We start from the raw sequence: 26,334 nt of genomic DNA on the forward strand, positions 1-26,334 counted from the left end.
CAGTCTGCCAGTCCCTCCGAGTGTTACACGTGAAGTCTCCGTCTGCCACCCAGTCCTTTCACTTCTAGGCATTTACCCAAGAGAAGTGAAAACATATGTCCACACAGAAACGTGTACTTGAGAGTTCACAGCAGCATTATTTATGATAGCCAGAAGTGGAAACCACCACGTCCGTAAAACGGATAGAAGGATAAACAAAATGTGGCACACCCATGCCGTGGAGCATTATTTGGCAATAAAAAGAAATGAAGGACTGATACATGCTACAACACGGATGAGCCCTGAAAATATTGTGGTAGATGAAAGGAGCCAGTCACGAAAGACCACCTGTTGTACGACCCCCATGTATATGAAATGTTCAGGATAGGCAAAGCCTAGGGCTGGGGGAGGGGCAGAAGAAGGGTTTCAGGGGTGATGGCTAGCAACGCAAGGTTCCTTTTTGAGGCAATGAAAATGTTCAAAAATTGATTGTGGTGATGGCTCTGAATATATTGTACAACTCTGTATATATTGTACAAAAAGCTGTTGAATGGTACAACTATACACAGGTAAATCGCAGGGTACATAAATTATATCTCAGTAAATCTGCTATGAAATAAAAACAACCCTATGACATGTGGACACCCACAAGGTTTCCCCCAATGGCTGTGAATTGTCACGGGGATGGGACTCTAATTCCCAGGTCCTTCTTTGGTGTCAGTTCTTGACCCAAGAATTCTGGCTGGTTCCACATCACATTGATCCGGAAATGGAACTCAGCCCTTTGCTGAAGTTCCATCCTTCAATTTGTCTGCCTCTTAGGAAGCATCCATGACCTCATTATAGATGGGGCAGAGGAGACAGGAGGGATGGTATTACAGAAGAGAAGACAGCTTTCAAAGCAACATCCAGCATCCTGGGTTTGTTTTAGGGTGCTCTTCACCCATTTTTAATTGGGGGCTTCTCCTCAGCCTTTCGCCCCACCCCATGTCCCTCAGGCTCTCTCTCCAGCAACTCCTCTCCCCTCCTGTCTGGAATACACCGAGTCCCTCCCCAGCATCTCTCAGACAGAGCTGGTTAGAGTCAGACAAGTTTCCGTGGCCCAGATTGTCCTTCACATGGCCCCTGAGCTCATTGTCCACCCAAGAAATGTATCAAGGTATTTCTTAACAGTGATAAATATCTCCTAAACAGAAATTCTATTGTCAGCTGTTAAGACACTAATATGGCTGGGTTGTTTTTTTTTTTTAAGTGGAGAGAATAGTTTAACCAACCCTGTGTACCCATCATCCCCAGCTCTAACAATTACCAATGTTTTGCCAATCTTGTTTTCACATAAGATAAACTCCTCACTTCAATTTCTTCTTACCTGGGGTGGGAGGGGCCTTAAATAAAAATACAAATGCTCCTATCAGAACAAGACATAGAATACAGGTTTGACAATCTGTTCTTTCCCTGAGCCAGAAAGCCAGGGGGACGGTCTTAATATGTCTCTTATTGATTCGTAAAACTCATTAACATAGTAATTTATATATTTTGTGGTCAATATTTCCTCAGTTTACCTTTTAACTTTTTACAGTATACAGTAGTCCAACAATCAGTGTTGCTTGAAGCAGTGTTGCTACCGAACAATTTCTCTTCTCACCCCTTCTCAATTAAAAACGGGCAAAGAACCTGAATAGACCTTTCTCCAAAGAAGATATACAAATGGCCAATAAGCACATGCAAAGAAGCTCAACATTAGCCATAAGGGAAATGAAAATCAAAATCACAGCGACATATTTCACACCCACTAGGATGCATGTGGCTCCCCATGGCTGGTGGGTGCTGAGGGTGGGCACAGAAGCTGTTGGCAAGTGAATGGAACCATGGAGGATGGGGAAGGGTGAGAGGATGCCATGCGGAAGGCAGGGCTCCCAGAACTGCGCTCTGGGTCCAGTTGTGGAGGGGTCTAAAATGCAGTGTCGGTCGTGGTGTCCTGGGGCGCCCCCTCGCGGGAGTAGAAGTCATCGATCACACTCTGAGGGATGCGCTTCAGCATCTCCTTGGGGAAGATGCGCAACAGCTTCCAGCCCAGGTCCAGCGACTCGAACACTGAGCGGTTCTCGTATGGGCCTAGGGACAGAGCACAAGTGTCAGATTTGTGTGTGTGTAGGTAAGACGGTTACTGACTGACCACCCCCTACGCGCCTCACCCTGGTTGATGAAATTCTTCTCGAACTTCTGCAGGAATTCCAGGTAGAGCAGGTCCTCCGAAGTGAGGGCCTCTTCACCCACCACTGCCTTCATGGCCTGCACGTCCTTCCCGATGGCGTAGCAGGCATACTGGGGGAGGGGACAGAATGGCTAGGCAGTCACCTCAGGCTCATCACCTGAGCTCTAGGGCTCCCAATATGGCTGTGATAAGGGGACCACTTTGGGGGGAGGGATTACCAGAAGAAAAACTCGTGGTCTAGATAGGTCTCAGACCTTTGGCATCTGAAACCAGCATCCTCACTAGCCCCTGGGTCTGTTCCTTCTTACCAGCTGGTTAGAGACATCTCCATGGTCCTTTCTTGTCATGCCCTCACCAATGGCAGACTTCATCAGTCTCGACAGGGAAGGGAGCACGTTGATGGGGGGGTAGATCTGGGGGGGCAGAAGGTGTGGCAGAAGGCATGGTCCAAACTTTCATTTCCTCCCCCCCATCCCCCCAACCCCCGCCCTGCTTGTCTCCGCTCCCAGTCCCACCCCCAGGGTGCCAGGGGGCTAGTCCTCATTCATCCTGTAGAGAAAGTGGGTCACTACCTCCCTGATTTATTCCTCAAACATTCTAGGGCTTGGGTGTGTAGGTGTCTATGTGTGTAGGGGGAAGATGACATGACATCAGTCAATGAAAGGCTCACTATTTCAAAACTTTTGATTGTCTGGACAAGACCAGGTTGAAGCTCAAGTTAGTAGCTACAAAGAAAGAATTTGCCAAGCAAAGAAGAAAAGGTCATAGGGTTGCCCTTAACCTCAGATGAGACAGACACATTTTCTAACCCACTGGCACATTATTCACCATCTACTTGTCAGTTACCCATTGTTTTCAGTTCACCAGAGCAGGTTACTGGAAAGGGAAGAGAGATAGTATTTCTTCAGTATCTACTATCTTCTAGATGCTTTCTGTAATGCCAACTCATTTTACCCTCCAAAATGCAACCGAGTGATAAAGTATTATTTATTCCCATTTTAGAGAAGGGGAAACCTAGAATCAGAGAGATGGACTTTTTTCTCAAGTTCTCATAGCCAGATAGGCTGGATTCTACCCAGACCTGTCTTCTGTCTGTGAACCAGAGTCTCCATGGGGCATTATCTCCTGTTTGGGGTGAGCCTTGCCTGGCCATTCTTGATTCACAGATAGATGAAACACAGGAGTGGTGGAGAGAGCAGAAAGTGGGTGGGAGGGGACAGTACCTGTCTGTTATGAAGCTGTCTGTCCACATAGATCTGTCCCTCTGTGATGAAGCCCGTCAGGTCAGGGATCGGGTGGGTGATATCTACAAGGAAATTCGCTGGCCTCATTGTAGATGGGGCCCAGGTTTACACCCATTCAGGGCCACCTGGGTTCTTTTGCCATCATGGGAGTGATAGGAGTGCATGGGGACAAGGAAAGGACAGTGTCTACCCTGATGAAGGAACAGAGCTACTGCGTATCTACACAGTGTGCGGGTGGGAAGGGCGGGCAGGGGGCTGCAGAGCGCAGTGGGCAGTGAGGAGGCTCACCATCATTGGGCATGGTGAGGATGGGGATCTGAGTAATGGATCCGCCGCGGCCCATCACACGGCCTGCCCGCTCGTAGATGGTGGCCAGGTCTGTGTACATGTATCCAGGGAACCCTCGGCGCCCGGGCACCTCCTCTCTGGCAGCTGAGACCTGCAACGTCCATGGGCATTGGGGTAAGAGTGGGGGTGAGAGGCTGAGATGGGAATGGAGGGCTCAGTGACTATGAGAAATGGAGTGGGGGCAGGCCTGGGTGGGCGAGCTCTGGGGTGCAGGGGCTGGGATGAACCCGACACCCCTCAGCAGCCACCTCACCTCCCGCAAGGCCTCTGCGTAGGAACTCATGTCGGTCAGTATGACCAGCACATGCTTCTCACACTGGTAGGCGAGGAACTCTGCAGCGGTCAGCGCCAGGCGAGGGGTAATGATCCTCTCGATCCTGGAGACGCGGTCGATGGTTAGAGAACCTGTGCTCTGTTGGCTCCAGTACTGAGTGGAACGTGAACTGGGAAGCTGGGACTGAGCGTAGCAGCAGGGGAGTGGACGAGACAAGCCCCTGCCCACAGCCCCCAGGTCAGGGCTGTGCTTCCTGGGAGTGGGTAACTCAATCGGCCCCACACACTCGTCCTGTGGTTCCAAGGAGGAAAGGAACAGAGGCTGGGGCAGGGCAGGAAGTTGCGTGAGAGAGGGACAGGCAGGATTGGAGTGTCTGATGAGGGTGCCAGTGCCCCGTTTCTGTGGTTCTGGGGACTCTGGCATATCAGAGGGAGGCGGGTCAGGCCTTCTGCTTTAGCTCCCTCTTCCCCTGGGCATGCACCCTGGGACAGCTGGAGCGCCTTCACGCACTCAGGGTCATCCGCAGGACTCTTTCCTCCTGGTCCTCTCACTGTTACCGCGCACACTTAGTGTGTGCTATTCTGTCTGGCTGCCCCCTTCCGCTCTGAGCGTTCCTGAGTCCCCAGGCTCTGTACCTGTGCGCTTCTCCTTTGGTGATGTTGTCACAGCCTCCAGAATTCTGTTACTTAGCTTTTGGAATACTCACAATATGCAGGATAGTTTATTAAAATTGTTTTTTCCTATCCACTGAAACACCAGACTTAAGTTCACATTTTCTAACTTTTCAAATAGCAGTTTTTCTAAACAAACAGTTTAGGGAAATATCTCTTTAGTGGTGACTTTGTGGAAGTGACTCAAGGTTGAGGAGCCCTGTCTTGGGACAGTGGTTGAACGCAGGTTGTGGGAAGAGCGGAGTGAGCTCAGGTGGCAGGAAGGTTGGCGCTCCAGCTCCCTCCGTCTCTGTGTGGGCTGTTCCTACCCCTGGGCCCTAGCCCAGGGCTGCAGCTCCGGAAAATCCCTGAGCCCCAGCACCCTGGGTCTGGGAAGGGCACGAGACATGCTGCCTGAGGGCAGTATGGGCCCCAGGAGAGGACTCACGTGGGGTCGTTAGCCAAGTTCAGGAAGAGGCAGACGTTCCCCATGGTACCATTCTGCTCAAAGTCAGACTTGAAGAACCTGGCTGTCTCCATGTTCACCTGGACACATAAGAGGGAGGGCTGGAGGCGGGGCCTGAGGCCTGAGGACAGGGGTCCAGGCCCCTCCCATCTCTTCTCAGCAAAGCCTGTGGACTGACTGTCCAACCATCACTGGGGATGAAAATGCCACAGGCCCTGGGGTGACCCTGGGGCTTGAGAAGGCAGGGCTGATTTGTTGCCCAGTCCTGGGCAGGGTCTCATCAGACCCTCAAAGAGAGATTCAGGCTTCTCCAGGCTGAGCTCTGCTCAGTGCCCTCCCATGCCTTCCTTGGCCAGCTACTTACCATGAACTTTCTGCCCTACCCTTGGGCCTTTGTATTTGCCTGCCAAAGCTGTCTTGTCTCCTCAGTTCCCTAGTTTCCCCGCCTTCTGGCCACCCTGGGTTCGTCTTATAGCTGCCGTGGCCTTTGGGGTGCCTTGAGGGACACGCTGCCCTGGTCACTGAGCCCACCACACCCCTTCAGTCATGCTCTTGCCTCTCCCACCAGTCAGGGCGAGACTCTGACAGCTTCTCATGGGGAAGGATTGTGCCTCCCTCACCAGATGAGGCCACGCCAGGGGCCAAGGGAGACCAGGCTGCCCACCCTCAGTATCCAGAACTTGCCAACCTGGCCAGCCCCTCTTACCCCCATGGCTGCAAAGACGATGGCAAAGTTGTCATCGTGATAATCCAGCACGGCCTTGGACTTCTTCACTAGCCCAGCCTGGCGGCAGATCTGGGCGGCAATCTGGGGAGGTCGGGGTTCGGAGGAAGGACGTCAGAGCCCTCCGCACAGACTGCCATAGAGGAGGATGGGTGGGGCCGCTTCCAGTCTGTCCTCCTGCTGGGGCCTTCAGTGGGAGGGACCCACAAAGTTGAAAGGGCGGCCCCAGGTCTTACAGCTCTTCTCGTGGGAGAGGCTGCCCTGATCTGCAGCTACCCAAAGGCTGAGGGTGCCTGTCAGGGGGAGCAGGCGGAATGACAGTTCCAAAGAGCAAGGTCCTCTGTGGCACGGGTTTGGGGCCTCTTGGCCTTCAGAAGCCCTGCCCAGCCTGCTGGGTCTGTCTGGGCTCAGAGCTGCCCCAGGCCTGCCATGGGCGGGGGTGGCAGCAGTGTGGGTCAGGACGTGCGTGTGTGTATAGGGTGGAGGAGAGGCTGCTTCTGCCCTCTGATCACTGAGACCACTTGGAGGGTGAGCTGGGGCACATCTGGGAGTGGCTGGGTGGGGGGTTGTGGGGGGAGGAGCATCTAGAAACCTTGTCACCTGCGAGGCTCTGAGAGGAACAGGGCTCTGTGCACTTGGTGGCAAGACAGGCAGGCCACAGATGGCTGTGGGGCTGGCATGAGAGGGTTCACTCGGTGCAGGGAGTAAAGCCCATGACAAGGACCGGTTGGTAGAGCTGTCAGCCCCCCTGAGCAGGACCGTCAACACTGGGGTTACCCATGGACTCTCTTGTGAGTCAGTGAGTGCCCCACTTGCTCAGGCAGAGGCTCGAGGACCTGCGTGGGGACAATGAGGAGGTCCTGTGCCGCCCTGTGTCCCTGAGTTGCCAGAGGACAACTGCCAGTCTCGATGCTGATGACCCCAGCTCGGCCGACCCCTGCCTACTCCACATAGGAAGCCCTCCTTGCCCAACTGCCAGCCCCAGTCTCTGCTCTGCCCCTTGCCCTTGGCTGTGCCTGCGGGCTCCCACAGGCCTCACCTCATTATGGGGGAGCCCAGCCGCGGAGAAGATGGGAATCTTCTGCCCACGGGCAATGCTGTTCATGACGTCGATGGGAGAGATGCCCGTCTGGATCATCTCCTCAGGGTAGATGCGGTCATAGGGGTTGATGGGCTGGCCTGAAGACAGAAATCATAAACCTATACTCAAGGGTTCAAGTCGTTCCTTGCCCTCCTCCGCCCCCACCTCGGACTCCAGGGCAGGACAGTTAACAGAATTCTCTGCCCTGTTGGAAATGGGCTCTAAGCGCACTGCCTAGTACGACAACCCTAGCCACACGTGGCTATTGAGCACGTGAAATGTGGTTTTGAAATGACATTTTATTTCATTTGAATGCATTTGTATTTAAGTAGCCACATCTCCAGTGCCTCCTCGGACAGTGCTACTTGGTGCACTGGAAGGCGGGTGGGAGCCCAGGCTGAGGCCCCCGCAATCAGAGCCGGGGCCCTCCTCTAGATTTACAGGTGCTGTGCCAGGCTAGGATGACCTGAGGGTGGCTCAGAGACCTCCTGTGTAGACCTCCTGGGTGTGTGTTCTGTGCTCTGCCTCTGACTTGTTGTGTGGCCTTGAGCCGGCCAAAGACCTCGTGGGCCTGCATCGAATTCTCAGTAAACTGACGAGAGAGGGTTGGGGCACTCCAGACAGCTTCCCTCCCTCAGTGTGGGTGGGAGCCTGGGAGGGGCAGTGTCTGCTTGTGCAAGCCACCCGAGCCAGCTCTCAGGGGCGGGGACAGGGAACTGGAAGGCAGGAGAGTGATAGTCTTGGGGCATGTGTGGAACTCTGCACAACGATGATGACATTGTACTGGAACTGGGCATAGAGTGCTGATGGTGGTACTTCAGGCTCTGTGGCTTTCTGGGGACAGAGAGGCCTTTGCTGTTGTCATGTTCTATGTGGTCGGCCGTTAGTCTGGTCAGCCCTTGGGGGGAGCACTGGCCTACCACCGGGGCCTGTGCTGGTGGCAGAGGTGATGATGGGGTGGGGAAGGTGGTTGAGGGCTGGATCCCGGGAACCATCCAGGGCTCTGATCACTCACCGTTGATATCCAGGAAGTCCTCTGCCATGACCATTGGTCCCTTGTCAATGGGTTTGCCAGAACCATTGAAAACCCGACCTGGGGGTTGGCAGGGGGTGCTGGAGAAAGCTCAGGGCCAGCCCCAGGTCCCTCACTGCTGCTCACCCCCACATCACCACCGGCTCCCCCTGCCCCCCAGATCCCAAAGGCCCTGTGTCCCCTTCCCCCTCAACCCTCAGTTACCCCCAGAGAGCTGGTTACAGCGACTGTCTCTTTGGGAGTCTTCCTTTCTTTCCTGGCAACCTATATAGGCAGGGCTGTGACCCAGACCAACTGCACTAACGGGGGGATTCGGGGCTGGAAAGCGGAGAGGGCCAGTAGAGCAGATCGTGGGAGAAAATGTGGGGATGTGCTGTCCATTTCAGGCAGACCCCAGACAGATGGCTACCTGCTGTGCTCCCAGTTTATTGCAGCTGCCTTCCTCAGTTCTTGAACACCTGCTGTGTGTCAGGCCCTGAGCTAGGGTGAGGGTCAAAGATAGAATACACCACCCCTGACCTCAAAAAGTTCATAGGTGAAGCAGACATGTAAACAGGCAGTGACAATGCAGTGTGCTAAATGCTTGGCAGGACGGAGGAGCCCACCCTCCCTTGTCCCCACCCCCACCCCTCACCTAGCATGTCCTCTGACACTGGAGACCGAAGGATGTCCCCTGTGAATTCGCAGGTGGTCTTCTGAGCATCAATCCCAGAGGTCCCTTCAAACACCTATGGGACAAGAAGTTAGTAAGTCTAACAAGGGGCTTGCTGGAGAGAATGGGGCCTTCATTCTCCCTTTTATGCCCAACTCTGGGCAAGGTGGTCTCAGGGAAAGAGGGCATTTCCTGTCTTGGGTGGTTATAGGATAATGTGGGAACTTGGTGGGTTTATTCATTTATTCAACCAGCCAGCATCTCATTGATGCCACTTACCTGAACAATTGCCTTGGTCCCAGACACCTCAAGTACTTGCCCACTCCTCTGAGTCCCATCGGAGAGGGTGAAGTTGACGATCTCAGCATACTGGGCGAACTGGTGGGGGTGGGGGGGAGAGCAGCCCAGAGAACACTGAGATCAGTGGTGAAGTTAATGTCCCCTCCCCGCCCCTCCTTGATCCAGGCCCAAGCTTCTCTCCCCGCTTTTGCTCAGACCCTCTTGGAAACAAACTTGAGGGGCTAGGAATGGGCAAGTTTGAATTCTTTTCAGGAGGCAGTATCCTGAATGGGTAGGAGCACCAACTTTAGAGTTGGAAGACCAGAGTTGGAATTGGGATCTGAGGTTTAGAAGCTGCGTGACGCTCGGAAGTTACATAACGTCTCTGAGTCTTCATTTTCTCATCTTTAAAATGGGGATAATAATATTAATAATACCTACTTCACAGGGTTGCTTTGGGGAGAAAAAGAGATAATATATGTGATGTTGTTAACTGGTACCCATCACATTGTAACAGCTCGATAAAATTCAGTAGCTATATGGCTATTTCGGTCTCTTGGATGGCGCCGTCGTTCCTGCCCTTGGGGACTCATGGTGAACAACACACTAGGCACACTCCAGGAAGCAGGTTCCCAATCTTTACCCATGTCCAGAGAGGCTACAAGCCGGGTCAGGGAAGCTGACCCTCTACACTGACACTGATCCTTAGCTCTCATCAGCACCCAGGGAGCTCAGCCCTGTCTATGCACTTTCTTCCCAAGGGAAATGCCGGCGAGAATGCAGAGCATCGCCCAGGTCCCCTCACCTTGCTGCCCAGATTGCTCATCTACTTCAGGGAGTAAGTCATAGTCTTAGTCCAATAAAAATAAATGGTAATAAAGACAACACCCCTCTCCACAAAGTTTCTGATATTCTGGAAAATCAAAGTACTGTTCTAAATACTCCTTGGACATTAGACAAATGGACAATCAAAACTGAAATGACAGATGAAATAGAAAAGACTAAAAACTCATCCTAACCCACAGAACACATCAAGCTGCACCAGGTTTTCTGATCATAGTAAAAGTAAGATAGAAATCAATAACAAAAAGACAGAAAGCCTTTATATATTTGAAATTTTAAAAGCATTGTAAATATAGAACTTACCATCAGAATTAGAAAACATTTAGTACTAAACAATAGTGGAAAACTACATATCAACATACATGTGATGCATGTAAAGCTTTATGCTTATATTAAAAAAGAAAAAAGTTGAACCTTAAAAGAAAAAAGAACAGCATTAGAACTCCAAGAAAGTAGGAGAGGTAATAAGAGGGCAGAAATTATTAACACAGAAAACCAACATATAAAAGGGAAGATCAACAAAGCCAATTGGTTTTTGAAAAGCGTTATGAAATAGATCTCTAGCAATGCTGAGTTTTAAAAAAAGAGAAAAGGCATGATAAATAATTGTTGGAATAAAAAAGTCAAAAGTAGCTATACTAATAATACTAACAAGATAAAAGGAATTATAAACCACTTCATGCAAAATAGTTCAGAACTTGGATGAAATGAATCAAGTGCTAGCGAAATTCAACTCAAACCAAAACCATTTAAAAACAAAATGGAAAGTCAGAATATTCCTATAACCCTTAAGATATTAAATAAGTATTTAAAAATCTTTCCATAAAGAAAATACTAGTCCCAGCTCATTTTGCCAGTGAGTTCTAACAATTAGGAACAAATAGTTTGAAGCTTATTCAAGCTTTTTAAAAGACTGGAAAAAAGGTATGGTCTTTCATTCATTGTATGCGGCATCCATGACATTAATGCTAAAATAAGAATTGTGAGTAAATTATAGGTACTCTCACTCATGAATATAGATACAAAAATCCGAAACAAAATTTAGCAAACCAAGTTCAGCAAGTTATAAACAAACCAAATAATAAAAGACAAAAATGTAAAACACAAAAAATGAACATAAACACGCATAAATAAAAATAATAAAAACCAAGTTGGGATTATTCCAGGAATTCAAGTTTAGTCTAACATCAGAAAGTCTACCCATGCAATTTTGTTATTTAATAAAAGAGTTTAAAAATATCTGTGATCATCTAAAAAAGTTTTAGAAAAAGTTTTTAAGAAACTATCCATGATTGAAACCAAAAGACACGACCAGGTGTTGGGGGGCACTGAAGAGAGTTAAGGGGTCAAATGTATGGTGATGGAAGGGAATTGGGCTCCAGGTGGGGAACACACGTTGCAATATACTGATGGGATTTGAAAGAACTGTATGCTAGAGATTTATATAATATCATTAAAATGTCACCCCGATAAATTTAATTTTTAAAAAAGACAAGAACAAAACTACTCTGTGATAGCAGAGAATAAAAGGGAAATTCTTTAACCCCTCCAAGTATCCCAAAAACCTACTGAAAATATTACACTGAATGGTATAATGTATAAAACATTCCCTTGAAAATCAGGAGCAAGACAACAACGCCTACTTTCATCATTCTGCTCAGCATGCACTGGAGGAACTAGAAAAGTAATAAGATAAACCGAAAATAAAGATTAGAAGGAAACAAAACTATAAAATGAAAAACTCCCCAAATCCTAAACCAATACAGCATAGCTCACAAAAAAAAACTATAGACCCATTTCTTACACAGATGCAGAAATGATCAATTGTTACTCAGTAAATCAATCAGTGTATTAAATAAATAACAAGTATGACCAGGTAGGGTTTATTCCAACAATGCAAACCTAGGTCAATCAGCATCTGGGAACTTGTCCACAATTGACAACATACTTCACAATAATAGGGAGTTCGTCAACATAAATGAAAAGGAAAACTCCATGGGATTATGTAAATAAACTTGAAAGTTGTTTGATAAAGGTCGGCAGCTGTTTCTAATACAATTTCATGTAAAACAGGAGCAGAAGGCAAGTCCTTGAACGCCAGACTGTTTTCTAAAACCAACATCAACTTCCTGGTAAACGGTGAAATTCTAACCCCGTTTTCACTTCCAATAAAATCAGTAAAACAGAGACGCCTGTATTGCTATTGTTACTTAATTTTGTTTTGGAAATTTTAGTTTATACGGTAAGACAAAGAGAAAAAGAGGAAGAAAAGAGTATACCAAAAACATAAATGGAGAAGGTTTTATATATATATATTTTAAGTGGTGAGGAGAGGAGACTGTATTCTTCAAAAATGTTTAAAAAAAGTCTTTTTGGAAATGTTCCAGATTATAGGAGGCTAAACAGACATAATGACTAAATGCAACACCAATAGAAAAAGACATAATTCCCTTTACTTTCACGTAATATATATCTAGAAAAATCCAAGAGGATCCAGTTAAAACAAAAACAAAAACAACAAACTCTGAGATTAATAAGAGAATTTGGCTGTATACAAAATAAATATATAAAAATTAAACTCTTTTTCTTACTATTCTAGCTATAAACAGAAAAGGAAATGAAGAAAAACATTCCATCTATGATAGGGTCAAAACCCATAAAATACTAGAAGCAAATCTAACGAGAAAGGTAGAAGAAAATAATAAAATCTTATACAAGGACAGAAAACAAGCCGTGGACAAACGGAGAGCAACACTGGTTTTCAAGACAGAATGACTTACTATCATAAAAATATAAATCCTTTCAAGAGTATATACATTAAATGTATTCACGATGGATTATTGTTTCTCCTGGAATGATCACAACATTCACATAAATGTCTGAGAAAATCCAAAAGCAGTTACAGAAAAGATCAGGGATGGAGGACTTGCCTTATCAGATACGAAAATGCTCTGAAGCTACTGAAGGCAAGTGGTGAGTGTTGGTGGGGCAGACGTGGACGAGTGGGGCAGTAGACAGCCCAGAGCGGGAGCCGGGTTCTGGGGGAGGGGTGCCGCACAGGCAGGGCCCTTCAGTTCCCGGGAGGAAAGAGATCATTGAGCAAATGGTGCTAACGTAACTGGGTATATCAGAAACACAAATGCACTCCAGGCATCGAAAAGATTTAAATATAAAGCTAAAACAGACAAACAAAAATCCTAGAAGAGGAACTTTTCTTCCTTATTTTCTTTCTGAGTAATACAGTTAAAAGCAGGATAAGAGAGATGTCTTAGACAAGAAATCCAGAAGCCATGAATGAAAAAATAGAAAGATCTCATTATATAAGCATTTGAAATTTCTGTGTGGTACAGACACCACACACAATAAACAAAGAGCTCCGACAACGCAAGCTGTACAACTCACAGAGGAGGGAGGGAAATCTGAACAGGTAGTGGGGTCAGCTTGCCTAGTCATCAGGGAAGAGCAAGAGCACTAATGTTCACCTATCTGACAGATAAAATTAAAGGAGAAAACATTCAGGGCTGGCAAGGGTGTTGAGAAGTGAATCCTCTCTTGCAGGTGTGGCAGGAATGTGTGAGTTGCCCCGCCCTTGCTGGCAGAAGCCCCACTGTCCAGGTCTATTTAAAAATAAATGTACACTGGGAACCAGCAGTTTATGTCAGGGCATCTATCCTAGAGCAATAAAGGCATCCATGCTAAAGGGATATATATACTGTTAGTACTATTTGTAGCAGCAAAACCCGGAAGCATGCTGAATGTCTATTAATAGTGAAAGTATTATTCCATAAGACACAGGACATCATACTATTGCCTACTACGCTGCTATCAAGGAGAATGAGTAAAATGTGTGTCTATCTGACATGTTTTAAGAGACTAACACCAGTGTAAACCTCTGATATGCATATACTTGCCCCTATATAACAGAGTCTGCACATTGGTTATTTCAATAGGTTAGGGGCAGATACTTAACTTTATGTGTCTTTTCTTTGTTTCACTAGTTCAAAGGAGCATTCTTAAAATATTAAAATGTAATAAAAATTTGGAACATGGTCACGTGGTGATTCACCGTCATTACCGTCATTATATCCCCAGCTCTCCACAAACTAGTGAATTTAACAGTGAGGAAGGAGGGGCAAATGGCAGAATTTCCCAACTGGGTATGACCAGCGTGGGGTCCCCTCCCGCAGGGCACCCCTGCTGGGGTCGAACCTAAGACAGGAGGGTTTGCAGCTCTGATCCTTACTGCAGGAAGCTCTGGCTTGGGTGCCTCCTCGTCCTGTGAAGAGGATGGCTGCAAGGTCACCTGATTCTCCTTCAAGCCACCCCTCAGACCTTGTGGAGTGGGAGTCCTGGGGGAGGGGCTCGGCACAAGAAGAATCCTCCGAGGTGGGCCGAGCTGCTAACGCCCAGACGTCTTCGGCTTCTGAACCGCAAGAGGGAGCCCGAGAGCAAGGGCTGCGTGGCCTGAGAAAGTTCAGTTAAGAGTCCCAGCTCTATTCCCTCTACTGCTCTGCCTGGGCCTCCCTTTCTGAAGCCGCCACTGACCTCATTGTCTGCGGAGCTGACGGTGGGCTGCTAACCTCAGGAGGAAAGTTGTTGCACAGAGCACAGGCCAGAGTGGGCCCCCGAGAAGTCAGCCAATGGGCCCAATAGATAGAAATCAGGCAGCAGAGTGATAAAAAGACTTCCTTTTAATGTGGGTTTATGTGGCTGAGGGAGGATGAGAGGAAAGGAGTGGACAGGAAGCGGCGCACTGTGTGTCCCTGAAAAATGAAATCAGAGAAAATGAACTTTAGATAGCAGAGAGTACAGTCAGACAGTAGGAAGAACTGTCCGAACCATCGCACCCGGGCACGGAAGGTGTAGTCTGGAATCCTTTAGGAAGAGAGTGCCAGACCTCTTGTGTTTCTGTGTTGGGAATTTGTTCGTAGGGAGGGGTGGTCATAGCCACTTAGAGCAGTGAGTTTGGGCGGGAATTCCAGTGTGCAACGAGCTTTTACCCAAGGAAGCCCCTCTCCCAGCCACAGACTGAGCAAGCCTGATTCTCTGTACCCTCATTGTCGGTTACTAAGAGCATTGCAGGGAGTGGGGATGGTACAGCGCAACCAGTCTCTTCTGCTGGAGACTCAACTGAGTTTTCCACCAGCCCTTAATGAAGCACAGGGGAGCTGCTGAACACATTTGGAGGACGCGGAAGTTCTTAGGAAGACTGGGAGAAAATTGTACCTTGGAAAATCAGATGAAACTATGGAAACTACCCCCAGAAAAATGCACAGGCACATGAATGCATACATCCAAATGTTTGCATACAATTTCAAGGCCTTCGTTTCCTGGGCTAAGAACCTCTGATCTACACAAAATTCTTCCCCCAGTATTCTTCCATTTGAAGATGGAAGCAAGTTAATTGCCTGTGTGATTCAATGAGGACAGAAGGTGGCGCTGTAGAGGAGGAATCGTGGCACTTAGCCCAAGCAAACCCTAGAACAGGGAAAGGGCTGTGAGACAGTGGAGGGGGAACACAAAGGTTCCTTCTGAACTTATGAGACTAAAACTACCGATTCCTTTCCATCCCCTTGCAAGCCCAGGGTTCTCTGGGTGTCTCCATCTCCCCGTTATCCTGTTCTGCAAGAGTACCAGATGCATGTGATCATCATAGAACCATAGGTCTGGGGATCTATTTTCAGTTTCCTAGTCCAGCCCCATTTTACAGTTGAGAAAATGGGTGTCCGCATAGTTACTACCTCTCCGTGTGGCACTACAGACTGACAGGCACAGTAGGGAGTGTGATGGAGGTGGGCGAGGGGGCAGGAGATGGCACCAGCGGTTTAATCAGGCCTGTTAGCACTTCTGCATTCCAGGTAGCGCTATCGCTAGCCCAGGAAGAATGATAATTATGCATTTTTTTGATCTGACCCTCACAGCAGCACTATGATCGTTTGAGAGATGAGGAAACGGGGTTTCCCATCCTAGACAAATGGCTCTCACACTCTGGAGAGCACCAGATCTCCTGGAGTGCTTTTAAAAAGACTTTTGGACCTCACACCCAAAGTTTCTGATTCTGTCAGTCTGGGATGGAGCCCAAGCATCTGTATTTCTAACAAGTTCCCAGGTGGTGCTGATGCTGCCGATCTAGACCCGACCGGTAGCTAGCAGAAATGGTGAGATGGAGCTGGGATTAAAAGTCAAGCCTGAGTCACTGTCTGACCCCAGTGCACACACAACTACTCCGCCACCCCTCCTCCTAGGGCATCCTCAACATTAGTCGGTCGAACAGTAATGTCCATTGAATGTGGAATCTGCTTTCCAGAAATGAGTGGGTCTGATTTCTTTAATGTAGTTGGCTCGGGCTTTGACAGGTCCACAGTTAGTCATGCTAACATGTATTTATTCATCCATCTCATTCACTTACTCACTCTGCCTTTGAACAAACCAAGCACCTGCGACAGGCTGGGTGTTCAGTGAAAGTGCGGTATGGGGCTCCAGGAGCCCAGGATTAGTACAATGCCATCCATGCCCAATAGGAGGGTGCACTGTGGGGGAGGGGGTGGGAAGGAGACCCCAGGTGGTGACCAGCTGCCTTGATGGATGGGATCCCGACCACAAGACAATACACAAAGCTGAGAGGAGGGACAGGCTCCCTGCCAAGGAGGATGGGAGAGGCTCCCAGGAGAAGGTAAGCTCTCTGCTGGCTCGGGCGGGGGGGGGGGGTGAGTCAGATGGAGGGCGTGAGGGAAGGTAGTCAAGGAGGCAGAGGGGAAAGTATGTGCAAAGGCCTGAGACATTGCATGGCAGCTACAGAGACAACGTGGGTTTCCAAGTGGAGGAGGGAGAGTGATGAGACGTGAGAGTGGAAAGGTATGTGGGAGGAAGGCACCAGGAAGCCCTGAGTGAGTCTGAAGCAGGAGTGGAGGGGTCAGGGCTGCATGGCTGCAGGGTGGAGGATGGGAGGTTACCAGGCTGAGGTCAGGGCTGCATGGTTGCAGGGTGGAGGATGGGAGGTTACCAGGCTGAGGTCAGGGCTGCATGGCTGCAGGGTGGAGGATGGGAGGTTGCCAGGCTGGGGTCCCAGAGGCCCCAGCCATAATAAGATATTGGTGGGTGGTGGAGTGCTGACAGAACACGTGCCTCGATGGAATGGGGAGGAGGAGTCAAGGGTGGCCCTCACGTCTCCAGTTTGCCCACCTGGGAGATGGGGTAGGAGGCAGGTGAGGGGGAGGGGGGAAGGGTGGCGGGGTGCATCTGCTAGGTACAGGGCTCATATCATTGAAGGGCTCTTTATGCCTCAAGAATCCCCCACCGCAGGACTCAAGATACTGCCAGTGTCCATCATGGTCCTGCAGTGCCCCAGGGGACACAAAGTAGCCCGCATCCCATTTCCATTTCCTTTTGCAAGGCCCTCTTCACTTCCCACCCCTGCTGCTGGTTCCCAGGCCGAGATATTCCAAGGCCTTTAAAAGCCTCAAGCTCTGCAGAAAAGTTAGCTGGCAGTGATCTGCCGCCGCCTCCCCTTCACTTTGAAAGAAGAGCCCTGAGAGTGGCAGGCGGGAGAGTCCGGCCCCCTGAGGAAGCTAGACACAGCCGTTCTGCTGACAAGGAAAGAGGCGCAATAGCCTGGATCCCCCAGCTCATGGGTGATAATGCTCCCCGAAGGCCAGGAGTGGGCCCCGCACTAAAAAGGCAGGAAGGGAGAACCTCAAGTGTCTGGGAGACAGCTGCAGAGGATGATGTGGGGGCAGGTGGCAGGGGATTGGAAAGAACAGGACAGGACAGGCCCTTGGGGGCCATCTAGGGACAAGGCAATTTAGAAGAAATTCTGCAAGTCCTGCACCTATGGGGTCAGGGAGTCCTGGGATTTGGCCTTGGAGCCTGGGAAGAGGTGGGAGTCTTACCTTGACCTGGTCCAGCACCACCAGGGGCCCATTGACACTGCACACGGTCCTGTAGGCTGGGGGAGGGGTGGGAGGGTGAGGGTCTCACACCTAGACACACACACACACACACACACATACAGGCAGAGGCATCCTCTGCTGGCCCTCTCTCCCCTCCCTCTAACACCAGCCCCATCCCCTCCCCAGCCTGGGCCATCAGAATCATTGGCTGTGACAGAGCCAGCCACCATTGCTGTAAGGGTCGTGCCCCTGCCCGCAGGGCCCCCGCTGCCTTGGACACCTGCAGGAGGCTGGGGGAGGGCCAGGGCAAGGGCAAAGGCCCCTCAGAGTCTCCCCTCCTCAGCCATGCAGAGGCCTTTCTCATCCCTGAGGCTGCTTCCCTGCTGGCCCCAGCCCCCTCACCCACTCCCTCCTCTCTGACCCACAGTGTTTTCCAAAGGCTTCTGGCCCCCCCTCCACTGTGGCAGAGAATGCCCTCCCCTGACCCTCACCAGGACCACACTTCTCTCCATCACCCCCACTGATTGAATGTGTGTGTGTAGGGGGTGCCGGCGTCAGTGAGAAAGGCCAGCCAGCACCCCTGCTCTGCCACGAGTCCCTGCCAGAAAGGCTCCTTGGCTCCCCAGGCCCACTGGGTGCCAGTGGGGGAGGGGAGAAGGTGACAAAGAAGGGGGAGCCGCAGAAGGTCTCAGTCCTAGTGGCTGCAGAGATCTGCAAATGGGGACATGAGCTCTGCTTACAGGGAGCGATTGGGTCACACATCAGGAAATACTCAGGACTCCAGCATCGCCCCCACCCCCATAGAAGAAGCTGTGCACTGGCAGGCAGGGACCCTACTTTGGTTCCTCTAGGGGTGGCTGAGGGGCTCTGGATCCCCCCACACACACACCCCTGGGATACCATAGCTCTTCCCTGGGGTCCTTGTAAAGTGCCCGTGAGACAACTGAGGGATGGAAGTAAGTGGGCAGGGCAGGGTGGGCAGGGTGTCTGTGAAGTCGCTGAGTCACTCACAGGCTGGGAGGGCATCCCAGGGGAGAGTGGTCCAAGCATCCTTTTCACAGGCGAGGAACAGAGGGCCCACAAGGATGAAACGCCTGGCCCAGGGTCACACGGATGCTTGTGGCAGGGGAGAGGCTGGGGCCCTCTCTTTGTCTCTCTCATCAGACCACACTGGCTCCCAGCCACTTGCCCTCTGCTTATAGGCCAGGTGGTGCCAAGCCACACCAAGCCAAGGGAAACAACACCCCCGCTTGCGCTCTCCCCAGTGGTCAGACTCCTTATTTTTGTCAGATATACGTTCCTTTGATTGGGCCTCGAGCTAGGAAGATGCACTGGACAAGGGTATTTTTGCACAGATAATTGCAGGGCTTTTCCAAGCTTAAAGCCCATGAGGAGAGCTTAAGAACAGGAAGAGGGCACCAGGAGATAAACTCTTCCTGGGCTTGGGCCCAGAGCAGGGGACTCCCTCACATTCCTGCCCTCAAACTAGTAATCCACTGAGCCCCTCTCTCCTCTTTCCCCAGCCAGGACGTCTCCCAACTTCCATCCGAGGTCACACGCTAGAGGTGACTGCTCTTTGGAGTGAAGGGCCAGCACCTCCTTCTCTTTCTGGTTTCTCCATCCAGTTGGTTCTGGTGTCTCCCATCTTGAAACCACCCCTTCATCCCCAGTCCCTCTCCAGCTGCTGCCTTCACAGCCCAGCTTTCACAGGAGGGACGCCGGGCTCTCTTCCTTTCCACCTTCACCCAACCCTCGCCCTCTCCAAGCTGCCTGCTCTCTAGCCACATGTGGCTTGTGAGTTGCTAAATCCAAAGGGACCAGATCCTGGAGGCATTGTCCCCTACAGCTCCTGGGAGGCCCTGCCCCTCCATGCCCCTCACCCCACCTCTCTGGCTGCTCCTCAATGTATTTGGAGGACCTTTGGATGTTGGAGGGCCTCCAGGCAGGGACCTGGCTCTGGACTTCTCACTCTCCTTCCCCTGGATGATCTGCTTTTCCTTCCCTCTTCCCTTCCTTTCTTTAGGCATGTCTATCAGATGTCCTGTGGGTACTGGGCTAGGCAAACACAGGTGGCAAATAAAACAGGGAGGCTACAATTACAAAGAGGGGTTAAAGATAAAACAATTCAACTGCAAACTGCAGTAGGTGCTATGAAGGGAGGGGACAAGGTGGGTGGGAAGCCTGGGCACTCAAGAGGAAGCAAGCACTTTTCAGGAAGGGCCATTTGAGCTGAGGCTTCTAGGTCAGGGGGAATCAGCAGCAGCCCCCCACCCCCTGGGCAAAGGGCACGTCTGGCAGAGGTGGGGAAGCCCAGTGGTGAGAAAGAACTTGGTGCCTTTGGGGAACAGAGAAGGGCAATGTGGCTGGCTTGCACAGGCTCACTTATGGGGCGTAGGAGGACATAGTCCCATGAGACATGAGAGCAGGGGTGTCTCCAGGGGTCACTGCTGAGTCCCCACCTCTTAAAAAAGTGTGGGCATATGGTAGACACTCAGTAAATATTCATTGGATGAATTATGGAAGGTGTTACCTGAACCCACCAGCTTATCCCCATATTTCCCACATCAAAACCCACGTATGCCCCCCGCCAGCACTTCCCCAGCCCCACACCAGATGAGGGTCCTGTCCCACAGTCAAAGGGCTTGCTCCCCTGGCCCCTGCCACTCCTGTGAAGACAGAGGTGGAGGGGATGAGAGAAAGGATGCACAGAGCTAAGGGGGGGCATAGGAAGACCCCGATGAGGGGGCAGGGCAGAGGCTGCGGCATCGCCCTCCCCACCACCAAGAAGGAAATGTGCCAGGCAGCCACACAGTGCCCCTCTGGCCCACTTGGCATTTTGATAAAATTCTCTGGATTGCTGAGCTGTGGGAAGCAGAGTGGAGCAGGTGAGCCCAGCAGAGGAAGGACAGAGAAGCAGGGAGGAGGAAAGGGATTGTGGGAACGCCAGAAAAAGCACAAGGGTGGGGAGAGTGTCGCATTTCAAAATGCCCCAGAAGAGCTGGCATCTTGCTGGCTGGCCCCGTAGAGAAAATATCAGACAACGCAAAAGGACTGAGATGGCAGAGGGAAGACCCAGGGCGGGTGGGCCTTATAGGGAGGAGGGCTGAGCGGGGGAAAGGTCTGAGGTCCACAAAGCCCCAGGGAACCATTTCCAGTTCTGCCAGGGGGACAAGCCTTTCAGCTTCCTCCTTGTGTTCACAGCCGCCTCCCCTCACTTTACAGCTTCTGTCATGTGAAATCCTCATTAACCCTGACATCCAACAACTCTATCTTGGGAGTGGAGTGTCCAAGGAAGGACAAGTGTTGATGGTAATGGGCACAAAGAGGGGATTGGATCTACCACCCTCCCCCAGTCCCCAAGAGAAGGGACTGGTTTTGGGGGAGCCTAGGGGCTGGGGCAAGTGCCTGCCCGCAGCAGAGCCAGGCCCTGGGGCTGCCAGTTTCTCAGTTCTATGCCTCCCCCAGCCGGGGCCACATGACTGACCAGCATGCAGCTTCTAAGACCCCCACCTATTCCCTGCAACAGCCTGGTCTGTAAGCTGCCTTCCCAGGCTTCCAACAGGCGGGGGGTCCTGGCTCCTGGTGGGCCTCACAAATAGTTGCTGCATGAATACATGGCTCTGTAGCCTGGCCCGTCACTGCAGATAATCAGTTATGTGGCTGTTTCTGTTCCGTGTCTGGCTATTCACATCCTTTAAGGCTTTGCGTTTGACTGCAGACAACTGGGTCCTCTTGCCTTTGGAGTTCCACAGTGCTCCAGGCTGGCACCCTAGGGGGTATCCTGTTCTCCAGCTTGTCTGTTCCTTGAGAAGACAGTCTCTCCCTCGGACTAGGGTGTCCCGACATCAGACTAGTCTGTGTCTCTTAGAGGTCATTGGTTTGGACGCAGCCAGGGTGGCGGCTGAGCAATGCCAGTGTCCTTGACTGGAAGCCAGGCCTTTGGTTTGTGCCCGCCTCCGACTGTGCCCTTCGGTCCACAGCATGGAGCGGCAAAGTGAGGCCCAGAAAGTCGGCTGATTTCCCCTGGGGCACACCACAAATCGGGACGGTATCCTGTGCTGTGGTACCCTCGGAAACAGCCACTGCCCCAGCCCTGGGACGCACCCTCAGTCCTAGAGAGGTGAAGGCTGAGGACAGCACACAGGCAGAGTGCTGAACCAGAAGACCTTGGAGGGGCACTTCCTCAATAGGCCTTCCTGAGACTTTGCAGACTCTCCCTCCAGCTGCCTCGCCCACCCACCCCCTCTCCATTGTCCTAGCTGACACTTTGGCTTGCACTTTGGTCTGCAGGCTGGTCCAGCCCCTCCCTGACCCTGTCTCCCCAGCAGCCTTCCTTGTCAAAAGCTCTGCAGGGGACTCTGGCAGCCCACTAATTAGGACGGCCCAGCCACACACCTGCAGCATCCTGGGAGAGGGCTGAGGCAGGCGCCCATGCGTGAGGCCAGGGTGGGGGCAGGCCTGGGGCAGCAGGTCCCTCACCTCCTCCCTGATCCCACTGGAGGAGTTAGGGAAGGGGGGCCATGGGCTGGAATCTGATGGTTCTTAGAATCAGCCCAAGACCTTTGTGGGGTGGAATCTCTCACTGAAACCTCCCTGGCCTTTTAGTTGAGGAAACTGAGGAGGCCAGTGCCGTGGCAGTTAAGCCCCCAGGCAATCTGACCTGGCTCCATCCCTCCAGCCAGGCTGCCAGCCTGTCCATCATAACTTTAGCTCGTGCTGTGCCCCTCACCCCTCACCCTACCAGCCTAGCAACTTCTGCCCCATAAGACCAAATAAAGCCATGCCATGTCCTTTCCTCGGGGAACGACTCTAGCTCTGAGGGTGGCAAAGGGGTCCCTTATTTCCAGGAGTGGATATTGCTGGGGTTCACTCTCCATTCAGATTCCACCCTGACCCCTCCTTTCTGGCCCACTCCCTCCCCAGCCATTGCGGTGCCTCAGGCCACCTGCTCCTCCAAAAAGCCTCCTGGACTCACCCCATTGGCCCAGTGAGCCCTAGGGCTGGGAGCCAGCTGCGCTCTTCCTAGTCTCTCCTTCTCTACACAGAAAGCTCCCCTGTCTGCCCGGGCCAGGTGCTCAGTGGGTTGGAGCATCATCCCATACACCAGAAGATCGAAGTCTATGGGAGGCAACCAGCAACGGATGGATGTTTCTCTCTCTCCCCTCTTCTCTCTCTAAAATTAATAAACATATCCTCAGGTGAGGATAGTTTTTTAAAAAAGTTTTTCTGCCTGGAGGTGCTTAGAAGCCCCGGTAGAAGGCCAGACTACGGAGGAGGGCAGAGAGGGACACTGGACTCCTGCCTCCAGCCTGCTGGGGGAGCAGCTCTGGGTTTTTCGCCTCAGGCTCGGGAGGAGGAAAGGGGGGCAACTGGTGAGAGCTGCAGGAGCCCCGCCTGCCCTGGGCGTGGGTGGGTGTCAAGGCTGGGCTGGGGCTGTTTCCTGGGTGTATCCTGTGAGGACACTGGTGTGTAGCAAAAGCGTAGGTGGTGGCCTCTGTCACTGCAATAGCATCTTTAACACAGCTGTGGAGACTGAAGGGGCTTCCCCAGCACTAACCTCGCCTCTGGGTCAGTTGTGTGTGAACACATTTGTCTGGGTGGGGGACATATGGAGCAGTGTACTCACAAACCTGATGGAGGGGGCGGTTTGCTGCCACCCCTGGGTTCCAGCCCAGTCAAACTTGACTGAGGCTGGTTGACTATAAATAAGGAACTGGCTGGGGAAGTGGGGGTGCAACCTGCAGGGTTGCTGGGTGGGCACATTCCAGGGAGAAGGAAAGCAAAGCATGCAGGTCCAGACTCCAGACCCCACACCCCACTGAGGATTCTGGCAGCTGTCCTGTCCCACAGGCAGGGGGGGTGATGGGGAGGGACTGCACGGGTGGGCCATCACTCGGGCCTGGACCAGAGTCAGCCAACTCCTCTCAGGTCTCCAGGTCTGGGCTCTGGACCCAAGAGGGGGGGCCAGTCACTACATATTTCTGGGCCTTGGCGACCCTCTCTTTGCCCCAGGGGAGAATCTGGGTCTCTGTCCTCTCTGCACCTCCACAGGGTAGGGCTGGCAGGGCCACTCCTCTCAGTTTCTCCATAGCTGGAATATACTCCACCCCTCAGGGCCAGCTTGGGCCTAAGGAGGTGCCTCACACCCCGTGAGCTCTTCTTGGGATTCCACTCCCAAGTGCAGACTAAGCTCTCAGCTGCCTTCTCAGGTCCTTCCTCCTGCCCCCACCACCCCAGTGGACTGTGTAAGTGGAGAGGGAGGGAGGGGTGGCTGTGCTAGGCCAGCTTCTCCCCGTAAACATCCTGTTAGCAGCCTCTGGCTCACCTCAGCTAGTGCTGGACAGGCCGGTTTACTCCAGTGAGCTGGGCTGTCTGAGAATTCTAGAATTTGCCAGGCTAGGGAGAATGACCTTGGACTAGAAGAGATGGCAAGAGCAGAGGGCTCCCTTTGGTCCTGGGGGCCTTACCAGGTTCTCTGTCCCAGACTTCTGGACTTGGCCCACCCCTGCAGGGGCACCCCAGGGACACCCACTCTGAAGCCTACGCAGGCACTCCAGCACGCACGCCTGTACCCCTGGACGCCAGGCGCTCCCTCCCCCCAGCTGCACACATACAGACATGTGACATCACCTGACCACATGCTCACCATGATCACCCTGTGAGCATGCTTGAGTACACACACACACACACACTTACCCTGAGTGTGCAAGCGTGCACACTGTTCCCTTTTTCCCCCTTTTCCTGATTTGTCCAAAATGACACATATACCCACATTTCCTCACTCTGATCACACACACACTCAAGCTGTCACACACACCACACAAATCCTCACCCAAGTGAAGATGGGAACACACACACCCAGGCACATGCTTCGCCTGGTTACTTATACACACAGACATCCTCCCCCAGAACGCACACGCGTGTGCACGGATCAACATGAACACGCGGTGCTGGCTATTTCCCCATCCCGGGAATGCACACGAACTGCATTGCTACACATGCCCCAAGAACCCTTGATCACACATTCCCTCGTGCTGAGCGTTCTGGTGTACACACGCACATGCCTCCCCCCCCATACACGTGCACTCAGACACACACATACTCTCAGGGGCAGAGAGCTGGGAACTGTCTCTGCACCTGGGGTCTCCACGCAGGAGCAGAGTGATGACAGGGAAGTTCCTGCAGCTGCTCGCCTGTCCTGTCCTGTGGGGTGGACTGGACTGGGGACCCCCATCTCTCTACCAGCAGAGGTGGCCCCTGCCCAGGCGGTCAATGGCATCATTCTCCTGGACCAAAAGCCCCGTAGGTCTCCCCAGTTGTCTGGTCCTCCTCTTTCCCTGAGGCTAAAATGTAGGGCCTGTGGACCCAACAGCCCACCCAAACCTCACCCACTGGGGGTCATACTCACTGACACGGGGGTGGGTGATGTAGTTGCGGGTGACGGCCTGCACGTGCTCGCGAGCTGCGCCCAGGTTGCGATCACTGCTAGGGAGCCCCCCAGGCCTACTCTCTACCTCCGTGGCCATGGTGAGCTGGGGGCAGAGTGCCTGAGTCTGCTGAGGCAGGTCCAATGCTCCAGGCCCAGCTGGAACTGGAGAGAGCTGACCAGCCTGCCCCTGCAGTCACCCCTCCCCTCTCCCCTCCTCTCCTCCCCCTAGTCAACTGTAAACAGGGAAACGGTTTCCTGGAGCAATTCCAGATATGGGAGGTGCCCTAGGCCACCTGAAGCAGGAAGACGGGGGAGGGGAGAGGCAGTGGGGTCTGGCTGGTTTCTCTTGCCTCTGTCCTTGGCTATCCCTCCACCTCCAAAGGCATGTGAACTCATTTCCTCCCCTGGAACTTCAGGTGTTCTCGCAGTCCCAGGCCCCTCACCACATCTCTTCCTGGTCTCCCCTCTCAGACCTTCGCACCCACAACCTGCCCCACCCTGCACCCTTGGCCCTGACCTACCCGGGTCCTAATTCCCCCGCACAATTCCATTATCATCTTATTGTGAAGACCTATGGAGGATCATTCTTGGGTCAGCTTCAGTGCTGTCTCCCACAGGAAGCCTTCCCCGATCCTTCAGCTCCCTGGACTCGCCACACATCTGGTCTCTTTCCTCTGTCATGCCCTTGGGGATGAAGGGGACCAAAGTTCTGCCACCCTAAAGCTGCCTTTTGGGATATTGATTTTAAGCTGGTTATTCAGAAACAAAAGACTCAGAGAGAAACTTTGACCCTCTCCGCTTTCCTGCCTAAGAGATCAGATGGAAACACCTGCTTGAGGAAGGGAACCTCGCACGATCACCTCAGCCTCAGACAGGAAGACTCCAAGCCTGTGGATTAGATTGCCCCGCCCCTCCCGTCCCATTGTTTCTGGGTTGCCTAACAAAAATTCACCTGCTGGGAGTGTTCTGCTCTTTCCCAATTACCTGCAAATCCCCTATTTTTACTTTTAAAGTCTAAGACCCTGGTCCCCCCTTTCTCCTTTGTCCAAAATGACATATACACCAAATTTTGCCTCACTGTCTTTGGAATATTCATGCTTATGTATATTCTCCTTGCGTGTGTATTAAATTCTACGTTCTCCTGTTAATCTTTGTTAATTTGGTTACTGGCCTAGAAGGACTTAGAAGAGGGGAGGAAGAGTAGTACCATTATGTTTTTAGCCCCCAC

At 51.8% G+C, this 26,334-nt stretch overlaps 1 protein-coding gene across 3 annotated transcripts; it reads right to left on the reverse strand.

Moving 5' to 3' along the window:
- Positions 1-464: 464 nt before the first annotated feature.
- Positions 465-25,299, reverse strand: ATP6V1B1 (ATPase H+ transporting V1 subunit B1). Of its 3 annotated transcripts, none has more exons than XM_053923758.2 (14): positions 25,086-25,297; positions 17,678-17,733; positions 8,946-9,080; positions 8,649-8,742; positions 7,997-8,074; positions 6,940-7,079; positions 5,883-5,984; positions 5,159-5,256; positions 4,040-4,163; positions 3,727-3,877; positions 3,418-3,500; positions 2,503-2,607; positions 2,175-2,304; positions 465-2,094 (listed from the first exon to the last, which is right to left on the reverse strand). In XM_053923758.2, the coding sequence occupies exons 1-14, from the start codon at positions 25,201-25,203 to the stop codon at positions 1,931-1,933; spliced, it is 1,578 nt and encodes a 525-aa protein (XP_053779733.1). In that variant the 5' UTR covers positions 25,204-25,297; the 3' UTR covers positions 465-1,930. The 3 variants fall into 3 exon arrangements, with proteins under 3 accessions (XP_053779733.1, XP_053779734.1, XP_053779735.1); XM_053923759.2 differs by having other exon boundaries at positions 8,946-9,044; positions 25,086-25,295; XM_053923760.1 differs by lacking the exon at positions 7,997-8,074 and having other exon boundaries at positions 25,086-25,299.
- Between the last annotated feature and the right edge of the window lie 1,035 nt (positions 25,300-26,334).

The sequence above is a fragment of the Desmodus rotundus genome, chromosome 5 (assembly GCF_022682495.2).
Source record: "Desmodus rotundus isolate HL8 chromosome 5, HLdesRot8A.1, whole genome shotgun sequence".
In the NCBI taxonomy this organism is placed as follows: Eukaryota; Metazoa; Chordata; class Mammalia; order Chiroptera; family Phyllostomidae; genus Desmodus; species Desmodus rotundus.